Source organism: Drosophila navojoa, chromosome X (assembly GCF_054131105.1).
Source record: "Drosophila navojoa isolate 15081-1374.11 chromosome X, UAZ_NAV_1.0, whole genome shotgun sequence".
NCBI classification, from domain to species: Eukaryota; Metazoa; Arthropoda; class Insecta; order Diptera; family Drosophilidae; genus Drosophila; species Drosophila navojoa.
Genome location: NC_142895.1, coordinates 19,073,507 through 19,092,625, shown reverse-complemented (window position 1 = coordinate 19,092,625; position 19,119 = coordinate 19,073,507). Strand labels below are relative to the sequence as shown.

The following is a 19,119-nucleotide window of genomic DNA, read 5'->3' as shown; positions in this document are numbered from 1 at the left end:
AAATTTCAAATAAAAATCTAAGGCGATTTCAACATGCGCTGCATTTGGTTTCATTGTGTGTAGGCTCAGTTTATATTTTACACTTGGGGAAGTAACATTATTACAAATAATTTTTTAGAAATTTTTATTATTTCATGAACTTTGCCGGCCACAAAGTTCAGTACAAGATTATACCAATAGTACCAATATAAATACAATAGACATTTACATATACCAACAACCAAAATGAAGCAAAATAAAATGGCGCCATATTATCGTACCATGAAAGTGCAGACCTACGACCCACTGGAATCCGACATGGAGTACGCTGAGAAGACGGTCGAACGCAAACTCACCTATTTGTCCGACTCGACAGTCAATATGCGAGCAATCCGAATGCGTGGCCGACGGTCCAGCGACGGGAGCAGCGGCGGGCTGCGCAGGCGCGGCAAGCAAGGCAACAAAAGGTCTTCACAATCCAAATTAAAGGACGACACGTCTACCATCTCACGCCAAAAAACAGGAGCCGTACAAAGTGAGTAATCCTTAGTAGACTTAACGCATTCCAATAAATGAGAATAATAATAAATTCTGGTTTGATTTACTTTTAGCTTTTATACAGACACCGCGTCGCAATGGCCTATCCCCTCGCAACGATCTCGATGAAGAGGAGGAGAATGATGAGATCAAATTGGCGCGCTCGATGCGCGGTGTCCTACAGGAAGAATACGAACGTCAGTTGGGCAACGAATCCAATCGACGCAGCCAGATGAGCATCAGGCATAGGCCCACATATAGCTGTAGCTCGTGCGGCGCCATCTTTCACATTAAGTCGCTACTTGGGGCTCATCGTCGCACCCACGATGATGACTTTAAGGTGCGATTCCGGGGACGTCAGCTGAGAGAGAGCACCACAGCACTGACGGCCATTCCACCCGGCAAACAGTGCAAGTTCTGTGATCGCATCTTCGATCTGGAGCGGGCATTGCGAATCCATCAGCTCTGCCATTGCAATAAGATAACGCCCCAGCAGCGCCGCAAGCTGGGCTACACGGACCTCGCTCACGAGAAGAAGAACGCTCCGTTGCCGAACTTTCAGCGGCTGAGCAAGCAGTGCTTGCCGTTGCACACCGTACCCGATCCCAATATGCCGTACGTGGCCCTTGGCCCTGCTGCATTGAAGATGATCGAACAGGAGCAGCAGATGAAGGCTAAGCGGCGCTCCACCAAGTACACTGTCAAGGTGGCTGGCCCAATGGGACGTTGGCGTTGAAACAGCTTGAATAGGGAATTCAGCCAAAAAAATAACCGAAACACAGCATCAACATAAAAAAAAAACGATAACAACAATAAAAACTGACAGAACAAGACCAAACACAATAACACAAAATGAGAAGAAACGAACACATTGATAACACAATTGACAACAAGAGAAACACGATCACACATTCGCTTTGCAATTGGAGTACCCCAAGAATAGTTGGCGTTCATGTGAACAGTTCGCCTTGCATATAGGAATCAATATTTTGCATCTGCTACAAATTAAAGACAAATTTTAGTGTGAAACCGTTTCTATGCGTATTATGCCAGCAGCTCCAGCTGTTTTCGATCAAAAACAACAATGCAACAGCTGTTTATTGAGCCCGGGTTAAGTTTTAGCTTTGCTCTCTTCCTCACGCACACATGCCAACAGTACATGCGCACACATACAGGCGAGAGACAGAGAGAAGGCTTGCACATGCGTGTGTCCAGTGCAGAACTATACTGAGTCGGCAGGCGGGCTTAGCTTTGCGCTAAGCTCAGATAGCTGCAAAATTGTACAGATCATACACGCATGCACCCATACATGCATACAGGCCTGAGTGCGCGCTCGTGTATGTGTGCCCTTGTGTGTGTATATTACTGTTATTGCTTTTGGTAGTTTCATTTTCATTTTTTCCGCAATCTCGCACGACTGCTTTAAACTAGTGAGCGTAAGAGCGACTCTCTGCAAATATTTTTGCGAAGAGCAGCTCTTTGAATGATTGTGTGTGTGTGTGTGTGTGTGTATGTGCGGGTGTTTGGCTGTGTGTAAACTGTGTTGGCTCTTTCGATAAAGAACAGTTAGTTACTTAAAAAATATAGAAGTGCATGCATGTGTTGCGCACATAAAACCAAAATAAAACACATATCGAATCGAATGGAATCGAAACAAAGTTGTAATGCGGCGCCTCACTTCGTCCAAGCACATCAGTCGAGGCTAAGCGCGGCAAGTGCTCAGTTAGCTCGCTCCCTCTAACGGCAACTGTGAATATTTGCAGTTCGCGCATTTAAAAAGCGGCTCCTCAAACGCGACATTGTTAGTGCTGATTTTTTTATTTACTATTTTATATTTGCATAATTTGTCTGTGAATTGCATAAATTATTTATTATTAATTTTGGTTTATATTTTTCGTTTTGTTGCTGTTTTTTTTTGTTTTGTTTTATGTATTGCTTCTACTTCCCAGTGTTTTAGCAATTTGTGAGGCGCCAAAATAATTCTACAAAATGAGGTAAGTGTTATATGATTCCATTAATTTCATTTACATCATTAGCTCTATCAATATAATTCAGAGAACTTTACTATCCAATCCAAAAGACTGTGCAGCTGCGTCACTACAGTTACTATTTATACCTATATGTATATGTACATGTCCACATACATATGGACGTACATCTGTATGTGTAGATGAATCAAACCGTTTCCAGTCGATTAGTCGATTCGACTTTAATGTTAATGAGAAAATAAAAAAATTATAAATTTACATAATATTATATACATATATTATATAGTTTAGCGCAGGTTTTTTATTATTTTTGTACTTGCCATAGCTGGAAAATTCTCAAAAGTACAATCGTTATCGATTTTCGACCTATAACGAGACAGTTTCCACTTTAAAGTTCTTTCCTTTGCCAGAGATATATGTTTTAATTGCTTTTACCTTTCTGTTTGTCTTGTCAACTCTATTGCCTGTCTCACACTTTAACATCCACACACTATAAAAACTACATCAAGTGTATCATCATAAGTGTATCAGAACCAACAACAACAAAAGATGATTGAAACGCAAACAGAACTTGAAAAATCATATATGGTATTTGCACGATACACGTATCATACATATGTGCTTGTATCATAGTCAATCACAGTTATCTTGCTGGCTAATACCCTGTAATCGTGAGAATGACAGATGATAAACATAGATTTCATATACATACATGCATATATGCATACATATATGATGGAGATTTACTGTGAAAGTTTCTTCAAATTTTTGTTTGTTTTTTTTAACTAAGAGATTTCAGACAATCCATTCCATAATTATTCAATATTAATAAAATATGAGCTTTCTCTGTAGCTTATATAAGAGTTCATTTCAATAAATATGTGAGCTAAACTATACATATGTGTATATATAGCTTAGAGTTCACATATGTATCTAAGCATATTGCTTTCTAGGAGGCAACTTCTACATGTACAGGGTAGCGCATAGTCTAATAACTTCAAATACAGCATTGTCTGCTAATTAGAAGTAATATGTAACTAAAATTTGTTTGAAATGTGAGCAAGATTCCAGAATTCCTTTTGAGCAGACAGCTTCTGAGAGCGAGATGGAGGCAGAGAGAGAGATAGAGATAGACAAATATAATAGGTAAATAGTATAGCTAGAAGAGTGTAATACAAGAAAGGTATTATCTGAGGAGTATGTCAAGTCTGCTTAAGAGTTTTTCACTTATCTCCGTGCTGTAATTGCAATTAGACAGTTTTATGGGCCATGTTATGGGATACCATCTCTATATATAATATATGACATATATATATACGTGTATATATGTATGTATATGCATTTCACAGGTGGTCAAAGTGCAGCCCTCGCAATTTACAATGTGCTAGAAATATTTGCAAAATGGGATTATTGCGCTGCTTAACCGAATGCTAAATAAAGACATTTATGGATATACGTTAGGTGCTGCCTCCGATAAGATGAAGATAACGGCATAGCTACAATTAAGTGTAAAATAGTCTTTTATCGTTTTATAATGGCTAACAGTAACAAAGTAATTACCGCTAAAACGCCCATAAATGGCTCGCATACATTCGACAGTGCTTATGGGCTTTACATATATCGAAAATTTGTACTTACTCTAACTCACTCTCACTTCGGGAAATAAGTAATTGACTAATTTATTTATGGTACATTTAGCAAGGGTTCAGACTGCCGGATGCCCTTTATTTAGTTAAAATAAATGACTTTGATAGGTGAAACTAATTACAGTTTCTTATCTCTATCCAAATATCGATACTTTATTATTTTATCGCTTCCTGTCGTTTAGATAATCTCTGGTTTCTATTCAACTCGAATTTCCTCGACTAGTTTTAATAGTCTTTGACATTATATAGTTGCTTAGGCTGCAGATCTTTTAAGTGATTATGCAAATGTGCTTATCGATTATTATCAATTTCTTATTTGCTTACTTCTTTTGAACATAATCTCGTAGATCTGAGTATTCGGGATGTTTATTGCCAATGCTATTTCATTACGTGCTCCAATCTTAGTTATTTCAGGTTTCTTTTTTTTTGTAAATGCATTTTTGAGCTTTCTGCTGACATTGTTTACCCCTGACATTGATACACGTAGCTGGTGGCAAAGCAATTTCGTTGTTAAAAACAAAACGCTTGAATAAATTAGAGAGAAAAATAATAATAAAAAAAAAAAAAAAAACAATTACAGCTGAAATCACAAATTACGAATAATAATAATTCATACTTTGGTTGAAACTTCCAATTATACGCAGACAGACTGAGAGAGGGAGAGAGAGAGTAAGAGAGACACACAGAGACATAGAGAGGGAATGCTGCAACGTAGAGCACAAAGCCAAGCTGGGTTTGCTATAAATATATATAAACTATAGGTCAGAAATTAGAAGAGATCATCTAATAGTACGGTATCATTATAAATAATATATAACTGTGAAAATCTCTTCTCTAAACACAAAGATAATTTGTATATTTATATATACGAGTTTAGATATTTTTAAATGACCTACATAATCTCTGAGTACTCTACACTCTAGAGTTGGGCATGTGCATACATTTATTTAGTAGCTTATGAGTGTCCTTAGCTTACGTGACGTAGGCTACGTATGGTACCTCTTATAATATTATTACCTCATAGACACCTATAATAACCTCAACACAAACAACAGAAAAAGTACCTAGTGTAACTAGTTGTTGGGCTCCCCCCCATTTGTATTACGGGTCTTTCCGCTAGTTATTATAAAAAGCTCTATGATTCAGAATATATTATTCAAATAAATTATTCTATCGTCTATCTTAATCTAGACCTTGATATAAATGATGACGATTTGCGCTATGTATCCAAGACCCATTTGTAGCGCTCTACATAGATGCGTGACGTCTACCTCTCCCAATCCCAGTCCCAGTCTTCGTAGCATAAAACAAACATCAGCTAATTGCGTGCTAAATATTTACTTTGGCCATAAAATAAAAACAGTTGAAATTTAAAGTATGTTTTCCTAAATACTAGAATAACGAGTTAGCGGATTATTTATATTAATGGATATAAAAATAAATTCATATGCATATATTTAATTCACATTTTGAAATATGGTTTGTTTAATCTCTGTGTTGGTACTACGAAAATAGGTTGCATTTCTTAACTCATATAAGTAGCCCTAATACGAATTAGCTATAAATATCTGCTCTTTGAGAGCACAAAGATAAGTCTACAGGAAAGTCATATAATACATATATGCATGTATATTTCGACATTTATCGATTGATAAATTTTGATCAAATAGCAGCGCCGGCCACCAATAAAGGCGGCTACCGTTGAACTACCGAATGATCGTAAAACCTGTCAAATATCATTGATATGGCTTAATATAACTGGGTAATACCTACCCGATGATATGCATAAAAAATAACCCTCGATCCTAATCGGCAAAGAGATTTCATCAAAGCCTTTGCCAATGACGGGGCAGAAATCTTGTGTTGGAGTTCGAATTTTAACCACGTACATCGAGGCACTTGAAACGCTCGAAACTAATAGACTTATGATTTATCATCGAGCACTTGGGATTTAGTCGCGTGCTCTACATCTACGCCTTAGACTACGTCACCAGAAATTGGTAAACAAAGAATCCAAATTGAAGAGTCACGAATGGCATCGACTGGCAGATACCCTGTGAAAAAGTTCTAATTCAATTGAACGGATAAATGTCAGGATATTTCTGTACTTATATAGCTACAATATAGTGCACATCTTTTTACTACATAATTATCCATATGAATATATAAACACATATAATATATACTTTTATATCTGAGCTAGGATTTCATATTTATAGATTTTGACAACAAGAATAGAATATGATCGTAGCTAAATTCAACATCGATATTCGTTATATTAAATAAGCATCAATTTCGATCCATATATAATGGCATACAATGAACCCTTGAGCGCTATCAGAAACATAATCATTAAAATAATTATAGGGTATAAAAAATCGCCGTTAATTATGGAAAATTGCTAGTTAATGGCATTGTTGAGCCTCACAGCCGAAATACGTATCTTTACGATAGGCCATATATGTCGCCAGAAATACACTCATACAATATATGTATGTAAGCTGATAAGCGAGGCATACCGAATGAATGTGCTACGCGATGCACGTGGATCGCTCAAAGAATGACCAGTTAAATTACTAGACAGAGAGCTGAAGAAAATGAAATGTCATGGTACTTGAGAGGCATATCGAAATTCTTTTGAAATATATAAGACAATCTAGCTATGCTCTTAAGTGCATTTAGTATCAAGTGCATAATTGCAATCGAGAATCAAGGTCGTCTTCAATTTTCGATTTGTCCAGCAAAGATAAAGATATACGTACTCCTTTAGTAATTTTTTAACAAATCTGATTACCACTGAGTTGATATATATACGAATATATTGCCTAAATTGTTCAATCAAAATCAGGTGTGGTCAATTTATCATGACTTGAGATATCTAAATTATTCGATCAGGAATACGCTCATAATATAAATAGTCCACATACCAAATCGAAGAATTTAGATATCTTAGAGTCTGATTAAATGACCACACTTGATTTTGATTGGACAATTTAGGCGACAATTAGCTAATGATTATGGTTGTAGACATAAACATTGATACCGGGAATTTCTGATTTAAAAAAAAAAACTTGCATTTCCGGATTCAGTGAAATGGATGGATAATAAATAGAAAATGGCAAGGAGGCTTTTGTCTCTCTCTATGCGATGCATATGGACTAGAAATATCCTGATGATGCTTTTCGTGAACTTTTTTGTTTGTATGGGGATGAAATCTCTGTATGATAGTTGGAATAGCTGGTAGTGTCCCACATTGGAGTCACATAGATCCATAATGGTTCCAATATGATCTTGTAGACCTGTCACGTGATCTGCGGCAATATCCAAAGATGTTTCCTCAGCTTTACATTGAGCTGTATTTTTTTTTTTTTGAATAGATGTTCCCATAGCACAATCAAGTATGCTCTGTGTTTAGGACTTAGAATATATACATATATATCTATCTATCAAAAATACAAAAAAAAAATAAATAAATAATAATAATAATAATTGGGCCGATTGTTTCTGCTGCGTCACTATATAAAGCGAGTGTAAAACAAATTTGTATTAACACACATATTTATAAGTATTTATAAAGAAATATAAAAAGAAAAACGATAAGAATCTAACCTGGTTAGTCTAATCAGAACCGTCGCTTAGGACTTGGGCAATCAATGAAATCCCGGCTAATCCACTTGGAAATCCACTTCAATTGGGCGCCCGATTAATTGCCCACGATTATTTATATAGACACGCACATATATAAGAATAGCTATTAATATTTATATAGATTGATCCATTCATATTCTATATATCATTTTCAGGCTACTGTTGAATAAGAAGAGCCTTGTATGGCTATCGATCGTCGCTCTAATGGTCACTGGTTTGACGCTTGGCCTTGTCTTCGGACTGAGATCGAGAGATACGCGGTATATTACGGGAGCCGTTGTCTCCAATGGCATCGGCTGCGCCGAGGTCGGTGGCAACATGTTGCAGGAGGGCGGCTCCGCGGTGGATGCGGCAATTGCGACGCTGCTCTGCGAGGGAATCATGTTGCCGCACTCAATGGGCATCGGCGGTGGGTTTGTGGCCACCATTTATACGCGGCGTACGCGTAAAGTGGAAACGGTCATTGCCCGCGAATCGGCCCCAGCTGCAGCCCACAAGGAGATGTTTGTCGGCCAGAAGGAGGTAACGGGCGCACTGGCGGGCGGTGTTCCCGGTGAAATACTTGGCTACTGGGAGATGCATCAGAAGTATGGCCGTTTGCCCTGGAAGGATCTATTCCAGCCGTCCATTAAGATGGCGCGCGAGGGTCATGTGGTGTCGCGCTATCTGGCCGCGGCTATCAGCTCCAAGATCACAGAAATCAAAAAAGATCCGGCACTGGCACAAATGTTCCTCAACGAGAAGGGCGAGCCGTATGTGGAGCACGATTATATGAAGCGTCCCGCTTTGGCCAATACACTGGAGCGCATTGCCAACAATGGCGCCGGCGAACTATACGATGGCGGCGAGACGGGCGTCAAGTTCGTTGAGGACATTAGAAAATTAGGCGGCATCATTACATTAGAGGATCTTAAAAATTATAAGCAAGTATCACAGCTCACCAGTACCCTAAAAGCAAAGAATTTCAAGTTTAGTTTTGGCGATAGAGAAACCAGATAGTTCTTAAGTTACACGTTACAACATGGGCTAGGCCTTACTTGGGTTTACATAATTTATTTAACGTGTTTCACATCGTTTATTGCTAAAATGTCTTAGTCCATGCAATGGTAAACGTGATTGTAGAGTCGTCTTAGGCTTTGGGTTTTTTATAGATCGATGAGCGTTAGCCAGATTTATAGTCACATCTACCTAAAAATGGATGACAGTTTAGTTAGTTCAGTACTTAGTGGAGCCTAAGTTTAATTGACTTATTTTGTTTTATTCGTTCACAGGTGCCGTTGGCAGAGCGATGGGATCATATCGGCAAATGTTACGGGCGGTTTTACATTATATACAACACCATTGCCATCGAGCGGCCCGGTTCTGGCCTTTATATTGAACGTGATGAGCGAGCTGTATTCGGATAATGAGCCCGTTTACTGGCAGCGCGTCATTGAGAGCTTCAAGCATGCGTACGGGCAGCGCACGAATTTGGGTGACTACGAGAATGATCCGGAGTATGGCGACAGCATAAAGGCGCAGCTGGAGAAGTTGCTTGGCTCCGAGCTGGTGGATACCGTGCGCTCCTTGATAAAGGATGACAAAACCTCGCAGGATTATATGTACTATGGCGCCAATTTCACCGTGGAGCCTGATCACGGCACCGCTCACATGAATGTGCTGGCCAGCAATGGCGACGCCATATCCATAACTAGTACCATAAATACCTAGTGAGTATTAAACACAATTGTTGGGCATATGAAATTGATTTGGAAAAATTAACGATTCCTATTTTTATTCGCTATCTGGCAGCTTTGGCGCCAAGGTGGCATCACCACAAACGGGCATCATATTGAACGATGAGATGGATGACTTCTCAACCCCAGGCGTTATCAACAGCTTTGGTGTGCCCTCCTCGCCCGCAAACTACATTTATCCACACAAACGTCCCATGTCCTCCATGAATCCTTCCATTATTGTCGATGAAAATGGCGATGTGCGCATGCTAGTCGGAGCTGCTGGCGGCACCAAAATCACAACTAGCGTGGCCACGGTACGTATTGATATTTAAATGTGATTTTTTTTATGGATATCGATAATTAATTTGGCATTTTTTAGGTTATCATGAAATATCTCATACGGCGCGAGTCAATGGCTCAGGCTGTGAATAACGGTCGACTACATCATCAGCTGATACCCATGCGGATAGATTATGAGGCCGACGTGAACGCTGAGGTCATAGAATATCTGCGAGAGGCTGGACACGCGATGGCTGATCATCCTGGCGATGGTGGCTTTGCCGCTGTTACGGCAATCGGGGCGCTGCATGAGCCAGAACCGTTCTATGATCGCCGTCGAGTTGGTAGTGTTTTGACCATCTCTAATTCAAATAAGATGAATCATTAAACTGGCTGCCATCACGTTTCATCGGCGATTCGCCAATTTTAATTTTTGAACTCTCATTATAGGAATATGTGTATTCATAGGAAATAGTCATTGTAATTAGTATGATCTATCTGTACATTTGTACGTATGTATAATTGTATCTTTTAAAATTGTTGTTATGTATTGAATGATGTAAATATATATAACTGCTCGAATATTGCAGCGTCTTTGGCAAAGCAATATTAAAATAATAGTTGGCGCGTATTTTTTAAATAGTCAATTTATAACATAGAATCACATAACGTATGTAAACGTAACGTTGCGTCGTTGTTCGGGGCAAAGCGCAAACATGAGCAACGTTAGCGCAGAAATGACCAAGCAAACGTAGTTTCGTAACGAATTCATTGTGTTGTGTTTTTTGTTGTTGTTAGTATATTTTGTGTGTCGATTAACGATAACAGCCGGCATTTATTGTGTATGGCCGCCGCCAGTTGGCGCTGAAGTGCTCTAGGTGCCACCTGATGTGCTAGAAAACGTCAAACGCGTGGCAGTTCCGCATACTGCAACAATTTTTTTTTGTTTACGTTTACACTGAAGTTATTACTGCGTTGCATTTGCATTTATTGCGGTCGCGTTGCATATTGTAAGCAGCAGCAGCAGTAATAAAAAACGATTCGCATCGAACAGTAATTTCTTTCAACTGGCATTTAAAAGTGTTCAGTGACTGAGTTCATTTATAATTAACGCTGATTGCCTTTTGATCAACGCTTTCGCAGCGAGTGCTCACCTGCTCACAGACACGCACACAAACACAATAACATTCAGTTGCTTTCAGGCTCACACATATAGATAGAAGCATACACGCAGACTCGTACATTGACATCGCATCTGAAATCAAAAATTCTTAAGCGGCCGCTAGCTGCTGCTGGGCTAATTGCTGTTCGGCTTTTTTTTATACGATTTTGGTTTACATTGCTGTCGCGTAGCCGCTGCTACTACTGCGACGACGACGTTGACGTTGACGCCAACGCCAATACAGAGATACGTCGACACGTCAACACGTCAACAAAAAACTCAAATTGGCTTCGGCGTTGGCATTGGCATTGGAATTAACATTGGCATTTCAAATTAAAGTGAAGCCATCGAAATTGTATTGCGAATCACAATTGGGGCAAGATGCGCGTGAGTAATATACGCAGCGGCCGCATCTGCCGCATGGCATTGTGCCTGCTGGTCATCTTGCCGCTGCTCTATCTGCTGGCCAACTGGAGCGATCACCACAAGCGCGTCCAAGAGGCGTATCACACGCGCTTCGGCGGACCCAAGTTCAGTCATCAGCGGCTCGAGAATCGGCCTCGGGAGGTGCCCACGCTAGTGGAGGGTAAGTAGACAAAGGAAAAGGCACAAATGGCCTGCGATGATATCATCTGATGGCAGCCCAGCTGTTTGCTCTAGCCATTTATTCAAATACAACTGGTCTGAGCAGCGTCGTGTGATTCTAATACGCCTGCATTTGATTGTTATTATTATGTTAGTTGTCTGCACTTTGTTTACATCTGCGTTGCATTGTGTGCTCAAGTGTTGATCATTTTTATTGGCCAACTGCTAATTGTCAACTGTTTGCTTTTGCAGGCCTGGGCAATTTCGAGCCCAGAGATCTGAAGCCACGCACCGGTCCCGGCGAGAACGGAGAAGGGCACATTCTGTCGCCCGACAAGAAGAACGTGGCCGATGCCTCCGAAATGGAATATGGCATGAATATCGCCTGCTCGGATGAGATATCGATGCATCGTTCGGTGCGTGATACACGCCTTGAGGAGTGCAAGCACTGGGACTATCCCTACGATCTGCCGCCCACCAGTGTCATCATTGTGTTCCACAACGAAGGCTTCTCCGTCCTGATGCGCACCGTCCACTCGGTGATCGATCGCTCGCCCAAGCACATGCTGCACGAGATCATTCTGGTGGACGATTTTTCGGACAAGGAGAATCTGCGCGGCAAACTGGACGAGTATATCCTGCAGTTCAAGGGCCTGGTCAAGATCATACGCAATGCGGAACGCGAGGGCCTCATACGCACACGCTCTCGTGGCGCCATGGAAGCTACAGGTGAGTGGCAGGAGTACTATCATTTAGCTGGAGGGGTCGTATTTTATTTAGTATGTATTGAGCAAGCAATAAGCCTAGTAGATAGGCGAATTTCGCTAAGCCGTGCTAATTTCAAAACCTGTTTAATTAGTAAATTCTAAATTATTGGCTTTAAAATACGATTTATAGTGTGGACTGGCCTGTGGCTAACTAATAGAGAGAGAGAAAGAGAGAGGATAGTTTGTTTTTACGTATAGAGAGAGAGAGAGAGAAAGAGAGAGGATAGTTTGTTTTTACGTATAGCCTCTCTACGCAATTCTCATGAACTTTAATATGATTTAAAAGAGTAGAAAAAAATGAATAATGGCTGAGCATTCCATTAGTTATAATTAGTTTTTGTTTCCCGCTTGCTCACACTTTGTTGTAGGTGAGCTTGGGTAATACTGAGAGAATAATTTCAACTTAAAACGAACATGAATGAAGGTAATTTGACATTTAGTAGTTACCTGTTAAGTATAGCCGCTCTATGCAATTCTCATGAATGTGAATGAAAGAATGAAAGAGAGTAACGAAAACGATTAGTGGCTGAGCATTCCATTGGTTATAATCGCTTTTGTATATCTACCTCTCGCTCACAATTGAACTATGTTCCAGATGAGTTTTAAAGAATAATGTTTCCTTAGAACAAATATGAATGAAGTTAATTTGGCATTCAAGTAAAGCCCCTCCATGCAATTCTCATGAAATATGAGCTAAGAGAGTAGAGAAAACCAATCACGCTTTTATATTTCCCTCTCGCTCACACTTGAATTTCGTTTGCAGGTGAGGTGATTGTCTTTCTGGATGCGCATTGTGAGGTGAATCTCAATTGGCTGCCACCGCTGCTGGCGCCCATTTATCGTGATCGCACCGTGATGACCGTGCCCATCATTGATGGCATCGATCACAAGACTTTCGAGTACCGTCCGGTCTATGGCAGCGACAATCATTTCCGCGGCATCTTCGAGTGGGGCATGCTGTACAAGGAGAACGAGGTGCCACGCCGCGAGCAGCGTCGTCGTGCCCACAACTCTGAGCCGTATCGCAGTCCGACGCATGCGGGCGGCCTCTTTGCGATTAATCGCGAGTATTTCCTGGAGCTGGGCGCCTACGATCCGGGCCTGCTTGTCTGGGGCGGCGAGAACTTTGAGCTGAGCTTCAAGATCTGGCAATGTGGCGGCAGCATCGAGTGGGTGCCCTGCTCCCGTGTCGGCCACGTCTATCGCGGCTTTATGCCCTACAACTTTGGCAAGCTGGCGAGCAAGAAGAAGGGCCCATTGATTACCATCAACTACAAGCGCGTCATTGAGACCTGGTTCGATGACACACACAAGGAGTTCTTCTACACGCGCGAGCCGCTGGCGCGTTACCTGGACATGGGCGACATTTCCGAGCAGCTGGCGCTGAAGAAGCGCCTCAACTGCAAGTCCTTCCAGTGGTTCATGGACAACATTGCCTACGATGTGGTGGACAAATTTCCGGCGCTGCCCGCCAACTTGCATTGGGGCGAGCTGCGCTCGGTGGCCTCCGATGGCTGCCTGGACTCCATGGGCCACCAGCCGCCGGCCATCATGGGCCTCTCCTATTGCCATGGCGGTGGCAATAATCAGCTGGTGCGCCTGAATGCCGCTGGACAGCTGGGCGTGGGCGAACGTTGCGTGGAGGCCGATCGCCAGGGCATTAAGCTGGCCGTCTGCCGCTTGGGCACCGTCGACGGACCCTGGAGCTACAACGAACAGACCAAGCATCTGCTCCATCGTGTCCACAAAAAGTGCATGGCTCTGCATCCGACGACACAGCAGCTCTCGCTGGGGCAGTGCGATGTGAACGATGGCTACCAGAAGTGGCTCTTCAAGGAGATACGTCCGCACTGGTAGGAGTGATCGGACGAGATTAAGGCAGCCAGGCGTCAAAGCAATATCTAACAAGGGTTTCAACGGGGTACGAGCAACGAGTGGGCAGGCAGGGATCTAAATGATGGGGGAAATGGGGGGTAAGCGAAAAGGGGGTTTCGGCGCCGTTTTTAGACACAAGGAATTTAGTGAAAATGAAACAAAATGGAATTGTTGTTGGTTTTAACACGCACACACACGCACACGCACACACACGCACATGCACGAGGCATCAATGGATATGTATGGACAATCGGCAGAGTCGAACATTATCTCCTTGTGATTGAAAACGATATTGTGCAATGGAGTAGGAACCTTAAGAGCTCCATTGATATATTTTAGTAGAACAAATTTTAACCAATGTGTATTTGCTATAGCTTCTCATTCGGATACTAAGAAATTAATTCGTATTAAGTATGTTTTATAAATTTGTGTTGAGTTCGATTAGTTAAGGTAATTAATTAGTCGATTGTCCAAAGTAAGCAAATGCATGCGTGCGTGTGCGTGTCGGTGTGTGTTTGTGTGTGCGTGTTCATTGTTGTTGAGCACAACGCATGCGAGTGAGTGAGAGCGGCGCTAGAGCGAGATAGCGTCAGCATTTTTGAATGCATAATGTTTTTAGCATGTGTGCGAGCAGAGCCGTTGCCGAAAAGCAAGCAAACGAATCATGTGCAATATATATACATATATATATATATGTGAAATATATGTATATATTCGCATTACAGCCTTGCCAGGACATTTTTATGAATATCAGCAAACTTATTTGTAATCTTATAGTGAATATGTATGCCTATTATAACTCCATGTAACTATGTACATCTCTATATACATATGTATTTATTATATACCTTGGTTAATTAACTATCTCTATTGCTGCCACATTCCACAAATTTTATTATAGAACCTAACTTTATGCGACTTTGCCAATTTTTTTTTTTTTTGTATTATTTAAAAATGAAATTTTAAATTTGATTATGTTTATTTTTGTTCGAATGTATGTTACATACGACGTTTCTAGATTGGAACTACGGAACACCCAATTTGTAGCACGCGCATTTTTCTCGCAGTCGCTGTGTGTTTAATATGTAATTTTGAATATACATTCATATAGATGCGTATATACAATACATATTATATATAGGGTATATATACAAATTAATATTTACATTCAAATGTAACTAGAGTTATAAGTCTGAATAATGTATAGTAATACAAAAAAGAAAAAAAAACTAATATAATAAAATAAAACGTTTTCTAAATTGCATTCTGCATTCTAATTCTGTTGACTGCTGATATTTGACTCTCTGTGTGGTTCCCTATCTGCCCCCCACTCTACTTCTCTATATCTGTTCTAACTTTTTCATTCCACTCTACCAGTCCTTTCGCTCTCTTCTCTCCATTCTTTTTATTGTGTCTTTTTTCTTTTATCTATTCCCCCTCAATCACTTTTTTTATCTCTCTCTTAGATCTTCTATCTCTCATTCTGTCTCCTTAATCTCCGTTTTCAATTTCCGTAACTCTGACTCATACTTTTCTAGAGTTGTCTTCTAGAGCACTATTGCGTGTGTTTTTTTTTTCTTTCTAAAATTACTAGAAGGTAGAGCATTGGAAACTATCGTAAGCGCAATCAAAATTTGTTTACCTAGTTCTAAATTTAACAAAGAGTCGATGAGTCAGAATTTGACGAATTGATGGATTGATCAATAACAATAGCTGTTATCTATGGCCGTTGCCTAATCTTATTTGTGAATTTGTGGCAGACGATTTGATTCCACTAGGTGGTTTTTAATTCCAGGGAAGTCCTCAAGGGTTGCGCTGTCGCCTCGATAGGGTTCTGCGAATCGCGCTGAAATATAGAGCCGTCTCTAATTAGATATGAGGCTGGTACTGGAATGCTATTGGTAGAGTTGGGCGCCTGTGATATGAGCCATCATCCTATCGCTAATTAGAAAGCTACTGTACCAGTGTCTGTCAAATTGTCAGGTGCTGTTTATGTTGTTTATGGGGAAGAGCTGGCGTTCATATTATTATTGTTGGTTTCTCTTTCGCTTGCTACATGCTACACGTTGCCCCACGTTGCTATCGGCCGAGAGCGGAACGTAATATCGTCGAATTGTTCAATTTAATTGACTTGAAGTGACTGGGATGGGTCGGGAACACGTATTATCTAACCAGCCATTGTTATGGTAAACACATGTCCGGAAGAGTTTTACCAAATGCTCATGCAGTTGGTAAAGAACATTTTCAAGGGGTCAATGTAATGTATATATATTATATACCGGTTTTATATTACACTGCTTACTCATTACTAGAACGGATCACTCGTATTAAAAAAGTTAATAACTCTGCTCTTCAATATTTTAACTATAGGTTTGGTTCAGGAACATCTGTAGATCCATGAATTCCCTATAAAATATAAAATAATAATATTAGAATATAATATCTTCAGATATCTTTAATATTATATTATATAGATATGAAAAATCTTGAATAAAATATATAAAATAAATTAAAATTGGTTCATAAATGCTTTACTAATTTAGCTTAAACTTGTACTATAAAATCTTATAAAACTAAAATAAAAAACAAAAGTTTACGCAATATTTAAAAAATAATTTTAAACCAATTTTAAAATTAAAATTTTATTTGTTTACTTTTTTTTCTTTAACATGCGTATATGTATATGCACTACCGGGCTAAAGAAATAATATATACGCGTATATTGGCTGTGATCCTGAAATATTTACCTCTCAGGCAATCTGAAAGAGATTTCTGTATATACATATACAAGTCAAACTCCCATATAACATATTATTCATCATATCATCATTTATATCAGTCAAAATTGCTGCACATTGAAATACTATATACCGTTTCAGCATGGAATTTATTTACAGCTAAATTTAGAATCTGTTTAAAAAATTGAAATAGAAGCAAAATATTTGATATCAGCTCTGGAATAGTCTAGATTGTAGTGCTAGAAGGGCATTCACAGAACGTGGGGCTATCAACGATTTAGACGTTCTGATTGTTGTTGTTGTTGTTGTTGGCCAAAACATTGTCAATGGTAATTGTCAATTGGTGTGATAAGGGCCGCGGCAGCAGCAGCAGCAAACGCTAGGTACTGGGGGCGTGTGGCGTGAAATTCAACGAAACTGAAATCAAAGGCTTCCACTTAATTGGCGCTACTATATATAATAAACAGTTTGCCATGGGAGAGCTCATTCAGCGATTACCGTTCGCAGCAGTTGGAACTAATCAGCCGTACTCTCGCAAAACCCTTTTCAAAGCCCAACACAAAATGTGCAAATTGAGCCTGTTCCTGTTGCTGGCCATCTTCGGCTGCCTGGTGGCCGATAGTTTGGCGGGCGTGGCACGTGACGCCGATGTGCATCGCGATATAATTGTGGTCAAGAATGTGCGCGATTTTGTCGCCCAGCATCCGGGCCTCAAGCTGCAGCGTCTGGTGAAGCAGCCAGCGGCCAGGGCCAGCGCACGCAACCTATCGGTTCGGTACACGCTCGGCGCTCGGATCAATGGTAAGTGCGATAGTTGGAGCAGTTGCGATTAAGCGCCAGCTCCAGAAAGTATGCAGCGAATCTAATCCATCGATGTCGACTTTCAGGCGATAGACTGGTCGCTCAGGGCGCCGACGTATTCCACTACCAGGCACGCAAGGACGTCAGCCTGCAGATCACGTACCCGGAGTCGGGCACCGGCTCGATAGTCACCTTTGTGGAGCTGATCTGCACCCAGGATAACAACGAGGGCAATGCCTATGTGGTCGCCGGCGGCATTGGCCAGCGCTTCATATCGATTGTGCTGGAGGCCAAGCAGACCGATGACTTCGCTTACCAGGCGCAGTACTATGGTTCCGATTAAGTGAACTCCTGAGTACTTGAGCTCTACTTTAAGTTTACTTCTTACATTTTACTATTTTATTTAATTTTTTTTGTTCTTGCTTTTTAAGGAATAATTATATTATAACCTATTAATCAGTTACTAACCATAAATCGTATGCGCATTCAAGAGGGGGGCTTTCTTTTCACTTTTGGGAACCTTCGTAAATATCTGTCGGCAGGCAAATAAATCGAAGTCGCTCACGCGCTTCCCACTTCACAAAGGTATGCAAGATCATAAATTAGTGTTGAGCCCAGGGCGGGCGTACGGTTCGAGCAAATGGCTTCGACATTATCTACACGAACATAAATGGACGTTTTATTTGTTTCTTTTCTTTTTCCATCGAATCGTAGCTCACGCGACTTGCAATAGTTCTGATGTTTGTAGTGCCAAGATCAAGGAAAAAACTTATGACTGAGTCATAAAAATACCTCAGCAATATATGAGGACTGTATATTGATGGCAATTCTGTTGTCATTTAATTAAAATTGAGTTCCCTTAGTGATAAACGATACATTCTTCATTCAGAGGCTTGGAACATATAATTCCCTCAGAGATAACCGAAACTTTCTCTGCCTTGTGCGCAAATGCAGAGAAATGTTATCGTTATCGATCGTGCATCGACGGTTCGCGTCGTCAAATTTGACGTCTGCAGTATTACGTGTTAGAGTTTCGGTTAATTTTATCAAGAAATTTGCGGTATTTCTTAATTCCTATACACCAAGGGGCACACAGTTATATCCAAAAATAATTTCCGTTATTTTGGATCAATTTATCAGCTCCTATTCTCGTACACATTCATACATATATCGTTCTCATGCTTAACTGTTTACTTTTTTTTCGCGCTGATAACTAGTGCCCTGAGCATGCACTACCACAAGATACCCAGCAGCTGTAGCATTTGATCTGTAAACAAGGTCTTAAATTTTGATAGGGGTATTTTCGCAGCCATAAATGGAAAGCACAAACAAAATTTGAGCACACTTGACTAGCTCGCTTGATATCATTTATAGCTCGTTTTATGCGTATAGGGTA

At 40.5% G+C, this 19,119-nt stretch overlaps 4 protein-coding genes across 4 annotated transcripts; all 4 read left to right on the top strand.

Annotated features, from left to right (window-relative positions):
- Positions 1-44: 44 nt before the first annotated feature.
- LOC108657404 (uncharacterized) lies at positions 45-1,545 on the top strand. Its single transcript, XM_030388011.2, has 2 exons — positions 45-514; positions 591-1,545. Exons 1-2 carry the CDS (start codon positions 226-228, stop codon positions 1,250-1,252), a joined length of 951 nt encoding a protein of 316 aa, XP_030243871.1. The 5' UTR covers positions 45-225; the 3' UTR covers positions 1,253-1,545.
- A 640-nt stretch (positions 1,546-2,185) lies between these two features.
- On the top strand, positions 2,186-10,413 carry Ggt-1 (gamma-glutamyl transpeptidase). The gene is made up of 6 exons (XM_089263897.1): positions 2,186-2,317; positions 2,466-2,510; positions 7,954-8,721; positions 9,070-9,507; positions 9,590-9,830; positions 9,896-10,413. Exons 2-6 carry the CDS (start codon positions 2,506-2,508, stop codon positions 10,181-10,183), a joined length of 1,740 nt encoding a protein of 579 aa, XP_089120023.1. The 5' UTR covers positions 2,186-2,317; positions 2,466-2,505; the 3' UTR covers positions 10,184-10,413.
- A 222-nt stretch (positions 10,414-10,635) lies between these two features.
- On the top strand, positions 10,636-15,113 carry Pgant7 (N-acetylgalactosaminyltransferase 7). The gene is made up of 3 exons (XM_018110060.3): positions 10,636-11,543; positions 11,795-12,271; positions 13,073-15,113. The coding sequence occupies exons 1-3, from the start codon at positions 11,339-11,341 to the stop codon at positions 14,164-14,166; spliced, it is 1,776 nt and encodes a 591-aa protein (XP_017965549.1). The 5' UTR covers positions 10,636-11,338; the 3' UTR covers positions 14,167-15,113.
- Positions 15,114-17,414: 2,301 nt separating this feature from the next.
- On the top strand, positions 17,415-18,213 carry LOC108655985 (uncharacterized). Its single transcript, XM_018107837.3, has 2 exons — positions 17,415-17,723; positions 17,810-18,213. The coding sequence occupies exons 1-2, from the start codon at positions 17,486-17,488 to the stop codon at positions 18,064-18,066; spliced, it is 495 nt and encodes a 164-aa protein (XP_017963326.1). The 5' UTR covers positions 17,415-17,485; the 3' UTR covers positions 18,067-18,213.
- Positions 18,214-19,119: the final 906 nt, after the last annotated feature.